This window comes from Leopardus geoffroyi, chromosome C1, assembly GCF_018350155.1.
Source record: "Leopardus geoffroyi isolate Oge1 chromosome C1, O.geoffroyi_Oge1_pat1.0, whole genome shotgun sequence".
Taxonomy (NCBI): Eukaryota; Metazoa; Chordata; class Mammalia; order Carnivora; family Felidae; genus Leopardus; species Leopardus geoffroyi.
Genome location: NC_059328.1, coordinates 123743761 through 123763251, shown reverse-complemented (window position 1 = coordinate 123763251; position 19491 = coordinate 123743761). Strand labels below are relative to the sequence as shown.

The 19491-nt window shown below is 34.7% G+C and overlaps 1 protein-coding gene across 1 annotated transcript in view; it reads left to right on the top strand.

The window, feature by feature from the left end:
- The window catches only part of ACTR3 (actin related protein 3), a 67097-nt gene extending 51601 nt beyond the window's left edge, over positions 1–15496 (top strand). The window contains exons 7-12 of the mRNA XM_045479570.1: positions 10–153; positions 2410–2583; positions 9075–9167; positions 9372–9497; positions 12625–12708; positions 14286–15496. Coding sequence (XP_045335526.1) covers positions 10–153; positions 2410–2583; positions 9075–9167; positions 9372–9497; positions 12625–12708; positions 14286–14381 — 717 coding nt within the window. The 3' untranslated portion in view covers positions 14382–15496. The remainder of the gene's footprint in view (positions 1–9; positions 154–2409; positions 2584–9074; positions 9168–9371; positions 9498–12624; positions 12709–14285) is intronic.
- The last annotated feature ends 3995 nt before the right edge of the window (positions 15497–19491 follow it).

Sequence of the window (19491 nt, the reverse complement as noted above, 5' to 3'; positions counted from 1 at the left end):
TTCATTTAGGCCGAAGGGTATGTGATTGGCAGCTGTATTAAGCACATTCCAATAGCAGGACGAGATATAACATATTTTATTCAGCAGTTGCTGAGAGACCGAGAAGTAGGAATCCCTCCAGAACAGTCCTTGGAAACTGCTAAGGCAGTAAAGGTACAAAATAATGATGAATGTGTAATTCATTTAAAAATTAAAGTCAAATTTACAGTGTTAACATGAGAAACTATTAGATGAAGAATAGTACTTAAAAAACCCTTTGCAAATCATTACTCTTAATTATGTATATGTTTTCTCTGTATTTCTTGTAAGGAAATTTTGGGGAATTATCAGCCTTGTGCCTGTTGTCTCCACATTTCACATTTGAGTCAAGAACATTAGACTTTAGCATACATTTTTGTGATTATTCCCCATAGTAAAACTCATTAGTTCACTTCAGGGTCCTCGTATCTTAGTTTCTTCACTGAATTCTTTATTTTAATCCTAAGAGTTTTCTGTTGCAAAAAATTTTTTTTTTTTTAATTTTTTTTTTTTTTTCAACGTTTATTTATTTTTGGGACAGAGAGAGACAGAGCATGAACGGGGGAGGGGCAGAGAGAGAGGGAGACACAGAATCGGAAACAGGCTCCAGGCTCTGAGCCATCAGCCCAGAGCCCGACGCGGGGCTCGAACTCACGGACCGCGAGATCGTGACCTGGCTGAAGTCGGACGCTCAACCGACTGCGCCACCCAGGCGCCCCGCAAAATTTTTTTTTTAAATGTAATTGTTTCATTTGTCTATAGAATATAGGTTTGGCTCCAGTGATATGGCAAATAGAAACGTGTAAAGGCTATGTAAGGTGTTATAATATGTGTCTTACATAAGTCTGTCAGTGCTTTATGTAAACCATTAAAATATTTAGCATTGCTTTTTAAATTTCTCACTTGCCAGCATACCTAAACAAATTTCCGTGGATTTCTCCTATGTTTTCAGTATGTGAAAGTAAAACTGCCCCAGCAGAAATAACTATTTATTGCCTATCTGCATGATTATAGGGTTTCTGTCACTCGTCAAAGGTCAGGAATGAAAATGAATTTACTGTTCCTAATTACTAAATGGCTAAAATTACTAAATTACTAAATGGCTGCCAAAAGACGCCAATGGTGGCATCTAAATTAAATGTGTAAAAAATTAATATGAACATTACTGCTATAGCATCTTCGGGAAGTCGTTGGAATTTAAAAAAATGATAAGAGCACCAATGATTTAAATCTAGAGAATACTAATGCTCAGTGTGAATGTCTTTTAAAACTTATTATTTCCATGTAATTCCTACTTCCAAGGTTTGGAGAAAGAAGACCTACGGTAACATAATCAAATTGTCCTTTGCTTTTCAGTACTTTTTCCTTTCATGTCTTTTGGTTATTAGTAATAATATTTGCAGCTATTGCAGATTAGGATTCTTGATGTGCAAAAATATATGAAGTGTGTGGGTTTTTTTTGTTTTAATCCTTTTTTTTTTTTTTTCCTTTTGAGAGAGAGAGAGAGAGAACACGCATGAGTGGGGACGAACAGAGACAGAGGGAGACAGAGTCTCCCAACCAGGTTCCGTGCTGTCAGCACAGAGCCTGATGTGGGGCTCAAACTCAGGATCTGTGAGATCATGACCTGAGCTGAAATCAAGAGTCGGATACTTAACTGACTGAGCCACCCAAGGCACCCCTGTGTGTTTTTCTTAAAAAACAAAACAAAACAAAACAAAAGCAAAAACAAAAAAACCCTGAGACTTGGATTCAGGAACCCATAAGTTGCAAACAGAATGTTATAACCCATAACATTTTTGAATTGCAGTTTTGATAAAAACTTTTACTTAGGACATATAATCAGATATGCAACAATTTAGCATTGTAGGTGATATAGTAAAAAAGAATAGTTTTTATTTTCAGTCATTTTTCTTTTGCTCATTTGCTTAGACCATATTCGGTTTTGTTTCAGATAGGTATTAAGGATTAAGTGTCTATATTAATTTGTGTGGTTATTTCAACTATTATTTATTCTCTGGTTAGTATGTATTTTATGTTTTCTTCTCTCTAGGATGTAAACTCCATTAATTACTGAAGTAGTATAAAATGTTGAACGACAGAAATGAATATTTTCATGAAATAACATTAAAATAATAGAGATTGTCTCTTTAGTTGGTCAGATCTTACTCAATTTATATATGAAGCCAGGAGTTATGTGTAGGAGATGAGAGATGAGCTTTTTATTTGTACTAGACATCAGATAATACCGTAACATAAAATTTTTCTCAGCTTAATTTCTTTATTTTCTGAAGGTATTTGTTTATTTGATTCTTGTTTACTGAAAATATGCCATCTTTTTTTACCGTTACTAAAATGAGGAAATAATTACTCAATTCTTTGTTTTTCTAGGAGCGCTATAGTTATGTCTGCCCAGATTTAGTAAAAGAATTTAACAAGTATGACACAGATGGATCAAAGTGGATTAAGCAATATACTGGAATCAATGCTATCTCAAAAAAAGAATTTTCTATTGATGTTGGTTACGAGAGATTCTTGGGACCTGAAATCTTTTTTCATCCAGAGGTAAGTTTTTTTTTTTTGTTTTGTTTTTTAGATGGAATCGTTTTGAAAAATTTGGCAGAAATTATCAATGAACTATAAGATATTCAGGAAAGAGTTAATCTCAGGAACTTTCTTTTGTATACTAAAATGCTATAGGGAATTAATCATTTTCAAGAGGAAAAATTGCCTATGTTGAAATAGGCTAAACAAGTTACTGTTTTCATGCATTTAGAAAACTGAAACTTGTCTTTTTAAAATTTGGCTTATGTGGGGTCATGCAAAGACGAGAGCCCTTAAAATTTATGACCATTTAAATAAAATATTTGGGGATAAGTTCTAGAACTGCCACTGCCCTCATATAAAGTGGCCATTAGACAAAGAACCTTTAAGTATCGTAACAAAATATTATTAACAAAGTAGTTTTCTATCTCTATGAAATGTTAGTAATGTACAGGTTTTATTAAATTAATGAAATGGTGTGTTTTTAATAATGAAAAACTCTTCTAATAACTTAGTATGAGAAACTTATTAAAAAAAATTTTTTTTTATTTATTTTTGAGAGAGAGAGACAGAGCATGAGCAGGGGAAGGGTAGAGAGAGAGACACACACACACACACACAAAATCTGAAGCAGGCTCCAGGCTCTGAGCTGTCACGTCAGCACAGAGCCTGACATGGGGCTCAAACTCATGAACTGTGAGATCATGACTTGAGCCGAAGTCGGATGCTTAACCGACTGAGCCACCCAGGCGCCTCTATAAAAAACTTGTTAATAGAATTACATTAAATGTTTTTTGTGCGTATTTGACATTAAGAACAGTTGTTTTTGAATATTGTTTATTCTCTTAGCAAATAGTAAGTGAATACAGTTTTCATGGTCTCAGTTTAAGTACGGAATATTCAAAGATGAAAAATTATTTTATATTGCTTTTACTGAGCTCAGAGAATAAGGGAGATGAATAGCTAAACAGGTAAAGTTGCTTTAATAAATGCATGGATCTGGGTAGGGGATAGGAACAAAGAACATCTAAGTCTGCTTGGGAGAACTACGGAAACTTCTTAGATGAGGTAACAGTTGAACTGAGACTTCAAGGATGAATAGGTATTTGTCAGGCAGGTATGTTAGGGAAGTATGTTTCTGGCAAAGGGGATAGACTGGGTAGAAGTCTGGGAGAGGAGAGAGCTAGATAATAGAAGTATAAAGGAAGGGAGTTAGGAGATGGGTCCAGATGGGTGTTCATGAGGGATTAATATGCTACAGAATGGAGTTTACTGGATTCTGGAGTTGTGCAGAAATCTTCAGTGCAAATGACACAGATTTATGAACGGTGTTAGAAAGGTCACTCTGGCTGCACTGTGTGGGATGAATTAGAACAGAGGTGTTGGAAACAGGTTAGTTTGTTGCAGTTTTCCAGATAAAGGAGGGACTGAGAAGAACCCAGTTGCCAAGAATAAGGCTGAGGTTGTTTTGTCTTTAAGAGGGATTACCCCAGTGGTAGAGGTAAAGAGTTATGTATGGGTACAGGAAAATGTGAGGCTGGGAAGAGTGGATAGAGGAGTAGGCAGGTAGCTTAGGAGGTTCATTGTCACAGTGCATTGTTTTATTTTTCATGAAGGGGAGTCAAGCTATTGTGTTGGGAGAAGGGAATGGACATAAAGTTGAGGGCTGGGAGAGAACAGTAACTTGTATAATCATTAGTGAGAAGAATTGAGAGGGTGACTATATTAATAGTAGGGGGGTGGCACTACAAAAGTTAGAGACTCAGAACTTTGAGTCATAGAGCAGTGTTTTCCCTCCCAGGCAGTTGTGGAAAAGGAACAAAGTGTTTTGACAAGGCAGAGGTCAGAGTTTTGTGGAGTGTAAGAGCCTGAATCCGAAAGGCCTGACTTACTTAGGGATAATGAGGGTTATGGCCAGGGATTGGAGATCATGATGAATTGCAGATAACTGTAAATTGGGAGCAAAGGGGTGAGCCCCTGAAAGATAAGGCATTGTGGTCAGACTAGTATTTGGGTGTTGTAAGGTTTTAGACAGCCCTTCCATTTCAGTGCTAACACATACAGCCAGTTCTTTGGAGGGGGGGTGGGCTGGTGATAGAAACAGCCCTATTCTTGGCTTTCCCTACTGATGACTTACTAAGTGTTTTGGAGGGAATGCATGGTATTGTCCATCTGCCTTCCAGATTCTAGTTTGCCAGATTTTGTTGCTGTTTCTTCCTGTTCTCTTCTCTACATACATTTGGGATTATGCCTTTTTGATAAATTTTCTTTATTAGTGCTTTTAGTAGAGAGAAGAAGATATGTGTATACAGTTCATCATGTTTTTCCAGAATAGACCCCCCCCCCCCCTTTTTTGGTATCATAGGAACTGTGTCACTTCCCAAGTGAATTTTAAGATTCTGTCTTCTGTAGTTCTAGATTTTTCTGTGTCACAGTTCCTCTTGTCATCTGAAGAATTCACTCTGGTTTTTGTTTTGGCTAGATAAAAGTGTAGGTACCTGAATTTGAACACTAATGATAAACTGTATGAAAGAGTAAGGATATTTATTTTTCGAATTGCTGAATTCTTCACAAATACCTGAGTTGTTTTTAGAAGGAACGGGTTTGGCACTTTGATTTTTTTTTTAAAGGAAATTAAATTTTTTTGACAAAGCTATTTTGACTGCTTTGTCTACTTTGAGTGTATTTTCTGTAAATTTCTCAGAAGAGAGAAAAGATACTCCTCTCTTGTTAGCCACTTGTAGTAGTATTAAGACACGATCAGAAAACAGAGGCAGGACTAATCCTTTTGCTGAAAGGGAAAGCAAAGGCCTAAAAATATGCTTAGTAGGGACCCTAGGTTGAGCCTGTTAGTATTAAAGTATTAAATAACCTGCAACAATTTATTGTTAATTTTTAACTCTTTTCCTTCATTTATTTATTACTAAGTATTCATTGCTTGCTGCTTCACTCGATACATTCTACACATTCTCTCCTGGGATTCTATAAAGCACAATAGTCCCCAAGCTTTTTGTAAAGATGTATTCAAATCAGACTTCATTTCTTTCTAAATCCGAATATCTGTGGGTGAGTCCAGGGTATGTGAATATTGAAAGGTTGTATAAATTCTCTCTTTTGTATGTTCCTGATTAAAAATTGCTATGAGAAGGGCATGGCACAGGAATGAATGACCCCATCCCTGCCTTTTTCTGATCTTGTTATAGCAGGTGAACTGTCTTAAAGGTTTGGGAAAGAATTACGGGAAGGTTAATCTCTTGAGTGCGTGCTCCTTTGTGTGTGTGTGTGTGTGTGTATTGTTTAGGTAAGTACTAAGGAGTATGGCTAACAAAAGACAATGTACAGAATTTTTAAGTTCTGTATTAGTAAATTGATGAGATATTATAGACCATATTTTCTTTTTCTTTTTTTTTTTTTAATTTTTTTTTTAACGTTTATTTATTTTTGAGACAGAGACAGAGCATGAACGGGGGAGGGTCAGAGAGAGGGAGACACAGAATCTGAAACAGGCTCCAGGCTCTGAGCTGTCAGCACAGAGCCTGACGTGGGGCTCGAACTCACGGACCGCGAGATCATGACCTGAGCCGAAGCCTAACCGACTGAGCCACCCAGGCGCCCCTATAGACCATATTTTCTATCGGATTGTTAATGTTCTCCACATTTTGAGGATTAAATCTCATGACAGGTTCTCAGGTTGAAGGTATCATTATGGGATCATAAAAGCGTGTTTTGAGAATTGAAGTTTCCTTAGAGATTTCATAGTCTAAAGCTTAGAGAGTGGTTATACACATCACAAAATGAAATTTTCGGGATTCCAATTCTGTTACTCATTCCAGTTAATTGTGAACTGAGCCATTCCTTGCCCATAAACTAAGATTGACTGTAAATGGCATACAGAGCCAGCTGAGTGGAGTTATATTCTCCCATATTCCCACAGGATGCGATATGGATTACCTCTAACAGATGGAACAAATAGTCTGTAGTTTGGGTTTTCAAGCCTCAGTATGAGTCCCATTTCTCTACCCACTTGTAGCTATTCATTATTCCTAGGAGTTCTATACCCCTGTTACGGTATGCTTTAAATAGATAGATGTTGACTACCATTTGTTTTTTTACTATGATAATAGAAGTCAATAGAATCTTTGCTAGTGATATTTTACTTTATCTAAGTTAAAATATTTTGTATCATTATGCTTCATCATTTAAGTAACGTTAAATCTCTTTTCATTATATGCCCAAACTCTCAATAACTTAAAACTAAATTTAAAAACTGGAAAAAATTGACAAATGCATGAGAGTTATCAGTCAAGTTCTAGAATCAGTTTATTGAACAAAGGAATGTTGTCTCTCCCATTAGACAACCTAATGTGAAAAATGAGAGGCCAAGAAATGTGGTTGGCAACTCATTTTCTGGACAGTACTTTAAATTTTATTCATTTTAGTGAAATATACTTGTTTATTTTGACAAATTAGGCTAACTTTTGACCTTTTATTTTTAACTAGGAAAAACCCCATCTAGCATTTCCTCTCCAATTTTAAAGAATGGCCACATACATATATTTTTGAAAAGTTTTAGTAAAATGAGGTCTTTGTTTCAAAATACAAGTTGAATTCTGAGATCTAGTATTCAAAAACTATTTTATGGGTGCTAGGGTGGTTCAGATAGTTGAGCATCTGTCTCTTGATTTTGGCTTAGGTAATGATCCCAAGATCATGAGATTGAGGCCCGCATGTAGCTCAGCGCTGAACATAGAGACTGCTTAAGATTCTCCCTCCCCCTCCCTCCCCCCTCTCCCCTCTGTCCCTCTGCCTTCTCCCCCTCCCTTCCTCCAGCCTTCTCCCCTGTTTTCTCTTTCTCTCAAAATCTTAAAAAAATAAAAAAATAAAAACTGTTATGTTTTGTAGTTCCTCTGAGGAAATCTAGAAATATACATACAGCATGTTTTGGAGGGCCACAGGCATGCATATAAAAATACATGATGGGGAAGAAAGCCTTCCCTAATACTATTTCTCCTTGTATAAGGCCTGCTGTATATAAAAATTAAGTTTTTAAAAATTTACTATTTTTAATCTCCTTATTTCCATGATGATTTAAATTGTTAGGCTGCTTTCCATCTCAAACCTACCAATCTAACCAATCTGTTAAAAAAATTTTGAAAAGTGTTGCCTAATACATATACCTTCCATTCCAAATAAATACATACTAATACTAATATTTATCATACTGAGATTTTAAGAAATAAAGTATTACAAAAAGAGTACCTTCCCTTCCTCAGACCTTTTCCTTTCTCTGTTTGGTTTCCATCCTTGCTTTTTCTCCTGAGGGTGGTTGTCATAAATTTAATGTATATCCAGTTCATGTTTTTTAACTGCATGTATTCACAAAAACATATATTTAAAAAAAATTTTTTTTTATGTTTATTTTTGAGAGAGAGAGCATGAGCAGGGGAGGGGCAGAGAGATGGGGAGAGAGAGAATCCCAAGCAGGCTCTGTGCTCTCAATCCAGAGCCCAATGTGTGGCTCAAACTCAGGAACTGTGAGATCATGACCTGAGCTGAAGTTGGTTGCTCAACGGCCTGAGCCACTCGGGCACCCCAAAAATAAACATTTTTAAAAGATTTACATATATGTAATCATTCAGATTTTTTTGAAGTTAGCTTCTTAAAAATTGAGTTTTGCTTTTGAGTGTCAGCTATTTGGAAATAGTTTGTGGTAAATCATCATATAAATACACAGTGTATTCTCATTATTCACAGTAGATGCTCTATAAAGTTGCTGTGAACATCGAATTAGTGAAAACTAAAATCATTGTTCGTAGGGGAAATACAGAGTTAGGTCCTGTGAGCTTTAGGTTACATTTTTTGTCAACTGAACATATAACCTTGTTTTATTTGTGTTTCTGTTTAAAGGCACACGAGTATCTATTTTCCATCATTAGCATTGAGCCCACGGCCAACAGCCCTGTAACTCATGCTTGAATGAAGCTTACCAACACTGTATTTTCTCCATAACACACATCACAGCCTTCTCAAGCTTAGGAATGGTAGATAGCACTTTGGCACTACTGTGGTTGGAGACCCTTTTAAACAGCAAAATCACCCACAAAAATGTGGAAACTGTGACACTACATATATCGTGAAAAGGCCACTTATAGTATAAAAGGTGAAATGAGAAGACGGAGCATTTCCTTGTTTGCCTTCAGCTATAAGTGTGTGATTCAATTCAGATTTTTGCAGCTCTGCTCATGTGCGTGTCCACAGATTTTTATCAGTTCATAGTGTATGTGCAGCTTTACATTTTTACTGTTCTGATGGTTGTGAAATGGTATATATCCTCATTATTACAATTTGACTTCTGAAATCTCTGATTTCAGTGTCTTTAATTTTGAATTAGAGACCAGAATTTATGATTTATAAAAATTTATTTGTTTTTGAACTGAAAACATGCTTTTTTATTGTGATATTTAAGTCAGTACTAACCTAATCTCTATCGTATATCCACCTTTACTTTTCAGTTTGCTAATCCAGACTTTACTCAACCTATCTCAGAAGTTGTAGATGAAGTAATTCAGAATTGCCCTATTGATGTCAGACGTCCTCTCTACAAGGTCAGTGTTTACAGCAAAATTACTGTTCAAGGCCATACTTTTAAAAACTTCTTAAATTTCTGGTCTGTTCTTGAATATTAAATTAAAAAACCTCTCTTCAAAAGGCTCTGATAGGATTTTAGTATTGTTTCTTATGTCTTTAAAAATGTTCTTTTTCCTTTTAAATAAAAGTCAATACTTATTTATTTTTCTCCACCAATGTAGAATATTGTCCTCTCTGGAGGTTCAACCATGTTCAGGGACTTTGGACGTCGCTTGCAAAGAGATTTGAAAAGAACTGTAGATGCCAGGCTGAAACTAAGTGAGGAATTGAGTGGTGGCAGATTGAAGGTTGGTTTTCTCAGTTATTGGTGGGAGGGTAGGGGCTTTCTTGATTCTTATAATGGTGATGGGAAATGTCTGCCAATTTTTGCTTTAATTTAGGAAAATAAGAGGCCTCTATCAGGCATTCTAATGGAAAGTGGTTAATATTACACATTCATGTCCATGATATTCTTGGTCATTTGATTCCTCTAGGATATCACCTACATTTCTAGAAAGTATTCTTAGTCCGTGTAAGCAACATTTTTTCATACCTCTCTCACGGATAACGTATTATATAGAACAGATATCTTGCATACTTCAGGGATAATATTCCTTAGGGAATCTACACAATTTTAAATTCTCCAATAGTAGTACAATAAAGCTGACATGAGAGAGAAGCTGATGTTGTGGGGTCAAGCCTGCTTATACAGACCGACCCTACCCACCCCTATCCCCCATAGCAGCTCATAGTGTAAAATCACACTGGTGGTTCAGCAGAAATAACTTTTCTTTTGCATGTCCTGGATTTTGGGTTCACTGTCAAAATCAAAATTAATTTTAAATTTTCAGATGTCGGCTTTCTATATTTATGAGAGATTTTCAGTAAATGTTATGTTTCATCCTTATTCATTGTAGACTGTTGATACAAAACATTGATTTAGAGGATATGTTGCTAAATAAAAATACATTTTATTCAACTTGGAAAATTATTAAGAATGAGGGCTTCATCTGAGACTACTAATCATTTAAAATTACTTAAAAGTAAAACACAATCCTCTAGAGTTTGCTGCTTGTTTAGAAATTGCATGACAGCTGTTTTCACCCCCTAAATTTTGGTTATCTTAGACCTACCTGTCCCTTGGACTGCAGAATAAAATATGTTTAAGTAGTTGTTTAGTTTGTAATGACTCATAGAGACATGAAATGAAAGTAGAAATGCTATTTTTGAGTGTAGTATTTTAATAAAGTAAAAATTTAACATTTTTAGGTTGCTCGTACATTTCAAAATAAGAAATGAGAGATTTTTTTCCCCTCAGTGATGTCAACTATATTGACATTAATGATACAGGAAAAATAATGTTTACTGGAGGACTCTGCCTCTCTTTTTCTTTTATATGATATTTTTATGGATTTTCATAACATTTTTATATATCTATATCTAAATCTGGCTTTATTCCCTTTCAATCTGTAATTTTTAATGGCAACTAAAATAGTTTTAACAGCAACAAAATAAGCCATTTTTTATGACCTGTAAGTTTGTAAATTTTTTATTTTGAAATAATTTCATACTTAGAGAAAAGTTACAAAACTTAGTGGAAGGAATTCTGATAAATCGTTCACCTAGATTCCCCAAATGTTAGCATTTTATATTTGCTTTATTCTATACCTATAAATATATGTACATATGCATATATACACACATTTTTCTGAATTGAGAGTGAGTTGGAAATATAATGGTCCATCACCCCTAAATGTTTTAGTGTATGTCCCCAAACAATACATTACAATTGTAAAAATCACACGAGTAAGCTTGATATAATATATAATTTAGTTATAGACCTGATTCAGGTTTCAGCAGTTCTTCCATTATTGTCCTTTATAGCAAAAGAAAAAAGTTCTGGTCTAGAACCCAATCCAGAATCACATGTTTGAAATAATTATTATGTCCTTTCAATCTGGAACAAGTACTCAGTCTTATTTGTCTTTTTTAACCTTAAGGTTTTTGAAGAATACAGGCCATTTATTTTGCAGGATGTTTCTCAATTTGGGATTGTCAATTGGGGATACTTCCTCATGATAAGTTAGGTTCAGATCAGGTACTTTTGGCAGTAATACCACAGAAATGATGTTGTATCCTTTTTAGTGCATTGTATCACTGAACACATGGTATAATTTGTCCCAGATGTTAATTTTGATCAGTTGGTTAATAAAGTTGTGTTTGTTAGGTTTCTCTGTGAAGTTATTTTTCTTTATATTTAATAAGAATATTATGGAAAGATAGTTTCAGACTATGCAGCTATCCTGTTTTTTATCAAACTTTCAGCCCTGGTTTTAACATCCATTTTTCTTTTCTGAAATAGTTATCGTTGTGGTAGTTGCCAACTGGTATTCTGTACATTCCAGTCATTCCATCTGTGTTTTTTAAGTCTCATTTTACTGTAAGGAAGAGTTTTTCCTTCTCATTCATTCATTCATTCATTCATTCAGTAATACCTCTGTGAAAACCTGATTTCTCATATTATCATATAATTTAATATCATTGTGATATAATATCAACATATCATTATTACTATTAATATCTTTAATTTTGATGCTCATATTTCTCAGATTTGGCCAGTAGGAGCCCTTAAAGATGGCTTTTTGTCCTTTTGATGCATCTCTAGTATTCTTTTGGTGCTTTGTTACTCCTTGACACAGCAGAATAATTCAGGTTCTTCTCTTCCTTTCTGTTCCTTTTTGTGCAAAATGCTATTAAGCAACCAAGTTGTGGATACTAGTTATGTTTATTGTTACTGAGGGTCACCTCTTCAGGCCTTAGTGTACAGAACTAGGATGTGTTTGTGTGTACATGCGTGCGTTCGCTTGCGTGCGTGCACACACACACACGCACACAATCTATATCTAGTTTTTTATCTATATAAATTTAAAACTCTGAATGCATACCGATACTGCCAGTTCCAGAATACCAGAAGTTCAATCTAGCCTTCTTCTCTTCCATATTTGTAATGTTGTGTTTTCTGACAGTGAGAATCTTGGCTTCCATTATCTACAATATTATGTTTTTGCTCGAATCTGGAATATGTATATAGTACTTTCAGAATTGTTAATCCATACTATTGTGAGAAATATATTAACTGGAATTCAACAGTTAATTTTTATCTTAAGCCAGAAGGCACAGTCATAATACTGTGTTCACAATTGCGTTAGTCGCTTTCGCCACTTCAGAGTGGTTGTTTTTTTTTTTTGTCTTTTAAAAATTAGCTTAATTTGTTTCTGTCGTGTTCTGTTTTGCTTTATGTGCGTCCTCTTAGAGTTTTATTATTTTTGAGTATCTGAAACATTATATTTTAGTCTATATACATTTAAAGTTACATAATACAGAAATCGTTACTTGAATTTATTTCTCGAACTGCTCTTGCTGTTTCATTTTTAGCCAAAACCTATTGATGTACAAGTCATTACACACCACATGCAGCGATACGCAGTTTGGTTTGGAGGATCGATGCTGGCTTCCACGGTGAGATAAAGCTTACATTTAAAATGTGATTTTTCAGATGGGAGAATTCACCAGTACTGACATAATTAAAAATATTTTCTAACATTTATTATTTATTTTGAGAGATTGAGAGTGTGTGTGCAAGTGGAGGGGCAGACAGGCAGAGAAGGAGAGAGAGAGAATCCCACATAGCCTCCCTGCTGTCAGCGCAGGGCTGGACACAGGTCTCCATCTCACAGACCATGAGCCGGTATCAAGAGTCAGATGCTTAACCGACTGTGCCACACAAGCACCCCAATACTTACACGGTTCAGAAGAACGAAAGAAATTTCTTTAAATTGTATTTGTATATTGCATGAGCAGGTTTTAAAATTGGATGTCTCTCTCTATATAGACATACTATATATATATATATACACATACATACATACATACATATATATATATATATATATATATAGTATTTTAAAAAGTAGAAGTCCTTTGGATTTTATTTTTTGCTCGCTAGACATTTTTTTTAGAATGAGCATTTATGGTGTTAAAATTTATCTGTAGGGAAAATTCTTTTAACCTTGTGATAATACAGATATCAGAAGGTCATTGTTTTTTCTGTGTAGATATTTAAAAGCATTAAGATCATTGCATAGGAAATATGACGTTCAAAACTTAGTGGAAGGAATTGTTCTAAGAGCTCTCTCCCCAAACCAAAACATCTTAAAATCCCTTCAAAAGATAATTTAACATCATTAGTCTAATAAATATTGGTGCTTTATCCTGTAGCACAGAGTATTAAATAAAATGAAGAAGCTTTAATCTGAATTACTGAATATCATACATGCTTGGATTTTTAAAACCATTTAAAATGAAGAGGTACATATTATTCCTTAATTTTAGTCATCTTCATTTGTGTCATATAACCTATTTGAGTTTGTAAGTGTGCCCTTTGAGAAAGGAGTTAACAGAGAGAGAGAGAGAGAGAGAGACTCTTTCCATACCTTGAGTAAGGAAAGCAAGTTGATCTAGAAGTTTTTGTATATGACTACTAGGAGTTTACCTATATTTTAGATTTAATGCTGCTCTTTTAGATTACAATGGGGGGAAGCCTCAGCAGAATAGTCTGGGCTTTTGAGAATCCACCTTCCAGTCTTCAGAATTTCAAAATCATGCTAAGGTAGGGGGAGATGTGTGTTAGGACATGTGTGGTTAAATGCTACTTTTCATTTCTGATAAAGAATTACAACTGATGTTGTCACAGTTGCTAGAAATTTTAAGCTTTGTTCACATATGGAGGTGGGCTAATAAAAATTTTAGATTTAACAAATCTATTTTATTAAAAAATTTTTTTTCAATGTTTATTTTTGAGAGAGAGCGTGAGCATGGGCAGGGGAGGGGGCAGAGAGAGAGGGAGACCCAGAATCTGAAACAGGCTCCAGGCTGTCAGCACAGAGCCTGACACGGGACTTGAACTCACGGACAGCGAGATCATGACCTGAGCCAAAGTCGGACACTTAACCACAAGGCACCACACAGATCTCTTTTAATCATATTGAAAGGTGGTACGTTTTTGACCTTTGTAAAATACATGTTTTTGTTTTCAGCCTGAGTTCTACCAAGTGTGCCACACCAAAAAGGATTATGAAGAAATTGGACCTAGCATTTGTCGTCACAATCCAGTGTTTGGAGTCATGTCGTAAAATTGATTTCATAATTATTGGGGTTAGGGAGGTGGGGAAGAAATAATCTTTCTGATTACCTGTTTTGTCTGGATGGCTGGTTTTGAGGTTTTAAACCTGACTTGGAGTAAGAAGACCAAACATAATTATACAGGATATTTTAATAAGTATATCAACATGCGAATGTAGAGGAGAGCCAAAATGATTATGTGTTTTTCTTTAGACTGAATCTTATGTGTAACAAAAAGAAGTGGGTTTTAGTTCTTTCTGTGCCCTGATATTTTGTATATTATTGAATTATCCAAGATTCGATGGGATTTATCGGTATGTAGATAGCTCTATAATGCTTGAGTTGTGCACTTCTAAGTGTGCAATGCAAGAGCTTGTTTATATTTCATACTTTTTATACTTTGAGGAAAAAAAAGTCAAAGAAAAACTAGTATTTGAGGAAAAACAAGTGACCAAGTAAAGGATAAATTAAAAAAGCCTCATGAGACTTGGCGCACACACATACTCATGGGATTCCAGTTATTACAAATGGCTTCCACCCCCCCCACAGTGGTTTTCTTTGCAAGTGCTTTTGGAACTAAGAAGCTAGTATCTTGGATTAACTGATGCCTGCTAGTGCTTTCTGATTACTCGAATTCTGTTTCTTGCTTTAAAGGAAAAGTAAAGACAAGATTGTTGGACCAGTAATGCAGTTCTGTAGTGTCATTTCTTATTAAAAATGAATAATTTGATTACCAAAATTGGTATATTTAAAGCCTAACACCATTCTAATAAAGGCACAGATTTCTTTTTAATACTTGTTTCAAGCTCTTTAATCTCTTTATAAGTTAACTAATCTATTTTCTTCAAACCTCTGCAATAGTTCTTTAAAATCACAACAGTTGGTTAGCAAGCTGACTTTTTTATGTGCTCTGAACAAATAATTGTGAAATTTTAATATGTTGAGTGCTTTCATTTTGATAACTGGATCTCCATTTGATATTTTCATTTGTATAACTCATTTGCAGTCTGAAAATTTTTTTAGTGCCAGTCCCTGACATATCATGGAAAGTTAATTTTCTTTGCATTTTAAAATATCTGGATCATGAAGAAAAAGTGATAAAATAAATTAAAACTGAATTACCTTTTCTAATGTTTTTTTTTTTTTTTTAGGAGCAGTGTCATTCTACTTTGTGTTTATGTATTTTATATGATTTCTGTTTCTGTTGGAATAGTGGGATTCATTGAAATCTCTCTAATGTGTATGGCAGAAAATATCTTGTGAACTTGAAATTTTACCAGTTATTTATAGAAGAATAAAATGCAAAATGTTTTATAGGCTTTTTAAAACGTCAACATCAATGTCAGTGAACACTTAAACTTCATTATCCATGAGAATAACACATAGGATTAGTATACTTCTGTCTAAAAGTTAAAGAGCAGTTAAAGTGTCTTTGTTATTTGTATTTACTATAAAGATAGAATTGGGGAGTAAACTTTAGGTTTTATTTACAGTGAAGCTGGATACTTAAATTAATCATTTTATATGAATCTTTGAATATGGGAGTAAAGAACAAAATGTTTGCCCTCCAGTAGTAGTAGTATGAGTATCAAAGATCTTTTTTTTTTACTTGAGAAAGTAGTCCATGAACATGTAAAAAAAAAAAAAAACAAAAAAAAACTATTCAAACAGTACCAAAGAGTAGATAGTGAAAGTACATTTATTTTCCACCGCAGCTTTTCTGACTTTCTCATTACAGTTAGAAATGCCTTTATGTCCTTGCAATTTTCTGCATATAGAAAGGAGTATAGCTCCCTTATGTTAACACAAATAGGAGTTTGCTACATACACTATTCTTCGTTTGCTTTTTCAAAGATCTTTTGATACAGAGCTAAAATGGTAAACATCAAAAGATTTCATCTTCCTGATCCATTAGCATTGCTTTAAATATGTCTTTTCCACCTAGTATTGTTGAAGAGTGAATGAGTAAGCTCAAATCACATTTACAAAGCCACAGATTACAGTCTCACTCATATAAAGATGTCAGTGGTTTGATACAAAAATGTGAAGGTCAAGAATTTTTCTTTAAACTTACATGTATTTAGGCACACAAGAAGACTCAAACCTTTCTTATGTTTCCTGATAGCCCCTTTGCATTGCTTTTATAGGACTGAGCTATGTTATGATAGCTTATTTCTTTACATCTTATTTCTTTACATCTGTCCTATCACTGTATATCATTTTTCAGTTTATAGCATGTTTGGTTGTATATGTGTGGAGGCTGGCCAAGATGAATTCACATCTGTAACACTGATTTGATGTCAGCTACATGAGCGTGGTACATTGGCAAAACACCAGACTAAGGCCAGTGACTGAAATTTTTATTCTGGTTCTACAAATTGATGATACAACTCCTTCGACTTTGATTTTTTGTTGTTATTGTTAAAACATAGAAGATATATTTGTGTAATCTTAGATAAATTCCTTGAACTTTCTAGACCTTAATTTACATATGAGGGTGGTGTGGTATCTGTTTTTATGAGTTGTGAGAATTGGTTTATTTGTGTTAGTAAGGGTGTCTTCTAATGTCTCCTTTTTAGTAGGCAGGGCTTTGATCGATTGGGAAATATTAATGGACAGAAATAAAATAGATGACGGTTGTCTAACTTGCCTACTCTTCAGGAAGCCGGGTTTTACAGCCTGATCCTTACACATTAGTACATGGTATATGCTACAAGTAACCACCTTCTTCTGATTGTCTTGCTTTTTGATAGCAGATACAGCAGTTGTCTATCAAGTCCACCAATAGTTTGCTTTCAAAGCTACTTGAACAAGTGGATATAACTGTCCTTGCAGTTATTTGTAGAAATATCTTCAGAAATAATAATATATATAGGGATAATAAGCTATTATGTTCTTTATTCTCTACTTAATTTCTGCAGAGAAGTCCTAGAAGATATATCTATATAAATAGAAACCTCCTTCATTCAGATAACCATAAAGATGGTACCAGAGTACTTTGTAATATTATTGATGAAATTATTTGTAGTATCAAAAGGTATTTGTGGTATTGTAAAGAGTGTTGTTGTTCCACTAAATATCGGACTAATCTGTCAGCGATCAAGTCCCATGTATTTCCGCTTTTCCTACCAGCACTGCTTTGACTCCTCTGCCCCTCTAACTGCCAGATCGTATTCATCAGCACCATGCCTGAGTGCCTCTGAGAGCCCTCTGCAGTCTCTTTAGCTGTTAGCACCTAGATTCCCAATATAGCTTAATGTCCCTAAATGTATTACCTAAAATACATGCAAACCAAATATGTACAAACTCTTGGGGTAAAACCTTCTACTCTGTGCTGTAGAACATATTCACTGTAGTAGCACGTAGCCAGTATACATGGTCACAGGCAGAGTTGTCAACGAGAAGTTCTGGTGAACTTTCCACAGCAAATCCTGAAAATAAATACTTTGTTTTTGTAATTAGGTCCGTATCATATCTAAGCTTATCTTAAGAATTTTAGATCTGCTGGAGGGTCTGGAGACTTGAGTGAAAAGGGATTTCTAGTCACTAGATGACTCTTCAATACTGCTCATCCCTCTTCAGTATTTGTTTTTCAGCATACCAGAACCTTCATTACAATGTGCTTGTTCTTGATAGAATCTTAACAAAAATAAATTAAAATCTGTGGTTGTTCCTGGTATTTTCTATGCCATAACCCAGTGTAACTGATGTATTTAGAAGTTGGAAGCTGAAATTCAGTAACACCTATTCGAATTCAGAATTGTATTAACATTGCTCCCATGTATGCAGCAGCAGTAAAAAGAAAAAAAAAAAAAGGTACAAAAATAGAGATGAATGCATGACTTAGAAAAAAATGGCAACTGGAAAAAAAACCTGAAAGAAAAAACTGAGAAAATTAAAAATTAGAAAAGTTTTGTTTTGTTATTTTGATTTTGCAAATGATTTATCCTTATTGCTTTCTAGTGGTCTGTCACTTTTGGTGACTTTTATACATTACACTAAAACTAAGGTGCTGAATTGAAATGGTTTCACTATTATTCAAACACTACAACTTATTTATACTGCCCGTGTAGTATGAAGGCATCAAGTTTTGGGCCTTCAATCCCAGAGGTATTTCTTGAGTATATACCATGATTCAGTCACTGTGCTTGATGATGAATAAAACATTCTGTTCTGAGCTCAAAAGCTAGTGTAGTGAACTCATTCACAGAGGAGTGAGGTTTCAAAAATGTCTTATGAAGCTCAGAATTCTTCGCATAGATGATGGTGGTTGTGGTGGTTGTTTTGAGGGAAAAAACTCTGCTAAGTACAGAGTTACAACTCTGTAACTAAGTTATGCTACAACGTGTGTCTGTGGTTTAAAATTAGTCTTTTATGTGTGCCTAAAATTCTTACTCAAAATAGTGAAAAATGTTACATCCAACAATAGTTGAAGAAAGTAATTACACAATAGGATCAGTCATATTCATTTGGTATTTCTAGTGCCTTACATATTACCTGGCACATAGTAGTGGTTCAGTAAATGTGTTTGATAGATGGCTAGATGCATGAATAAAATCCATTTTTCATTTTGAAATGAAAGCTTTGCATTACTTGTGTACACAATTTTTGGTCCTTTAAAAATATCCAGATTTATCAATAAAGTAAAACAATAATTACACTTTTCTTTTCCACTAGTTTTTATCTTAAACTGTGATAATTCTATGTAAAACAGTGGAGGATTAATTAAATGAACATAAATTTTCTGAAGTGAATCTTCAGTAGTTCTTTAACTAGGTTTTTTGTAATTTTTAGATCTCCGTAGTGTAAATGATTGTACACTCTAAATCTGAGCATTGTACAATGCTAATCGAAATGCCTTGAAATGTTTTGTGCCATTGAACATCAGCACTAGAAACCCTACTAATTTCTTGCTGTGGCTTTTGTTGATCAGTTTTGATTCCCTCTGATCCAAATCCCATTCTGAGACAGTTCAGAGAAGATGACTTAAAATTTCCTCCATTTTCGGGGCGCCTGGGTGGCTCAGTCGGTTAAGCGTCCGACTTCGGCTCAGGTCATGATCTCACAGTCTGTGAGTTCGAGTCCTGCGTCGGGCTCTGTGCTGACAGCTCGGAACCTGGA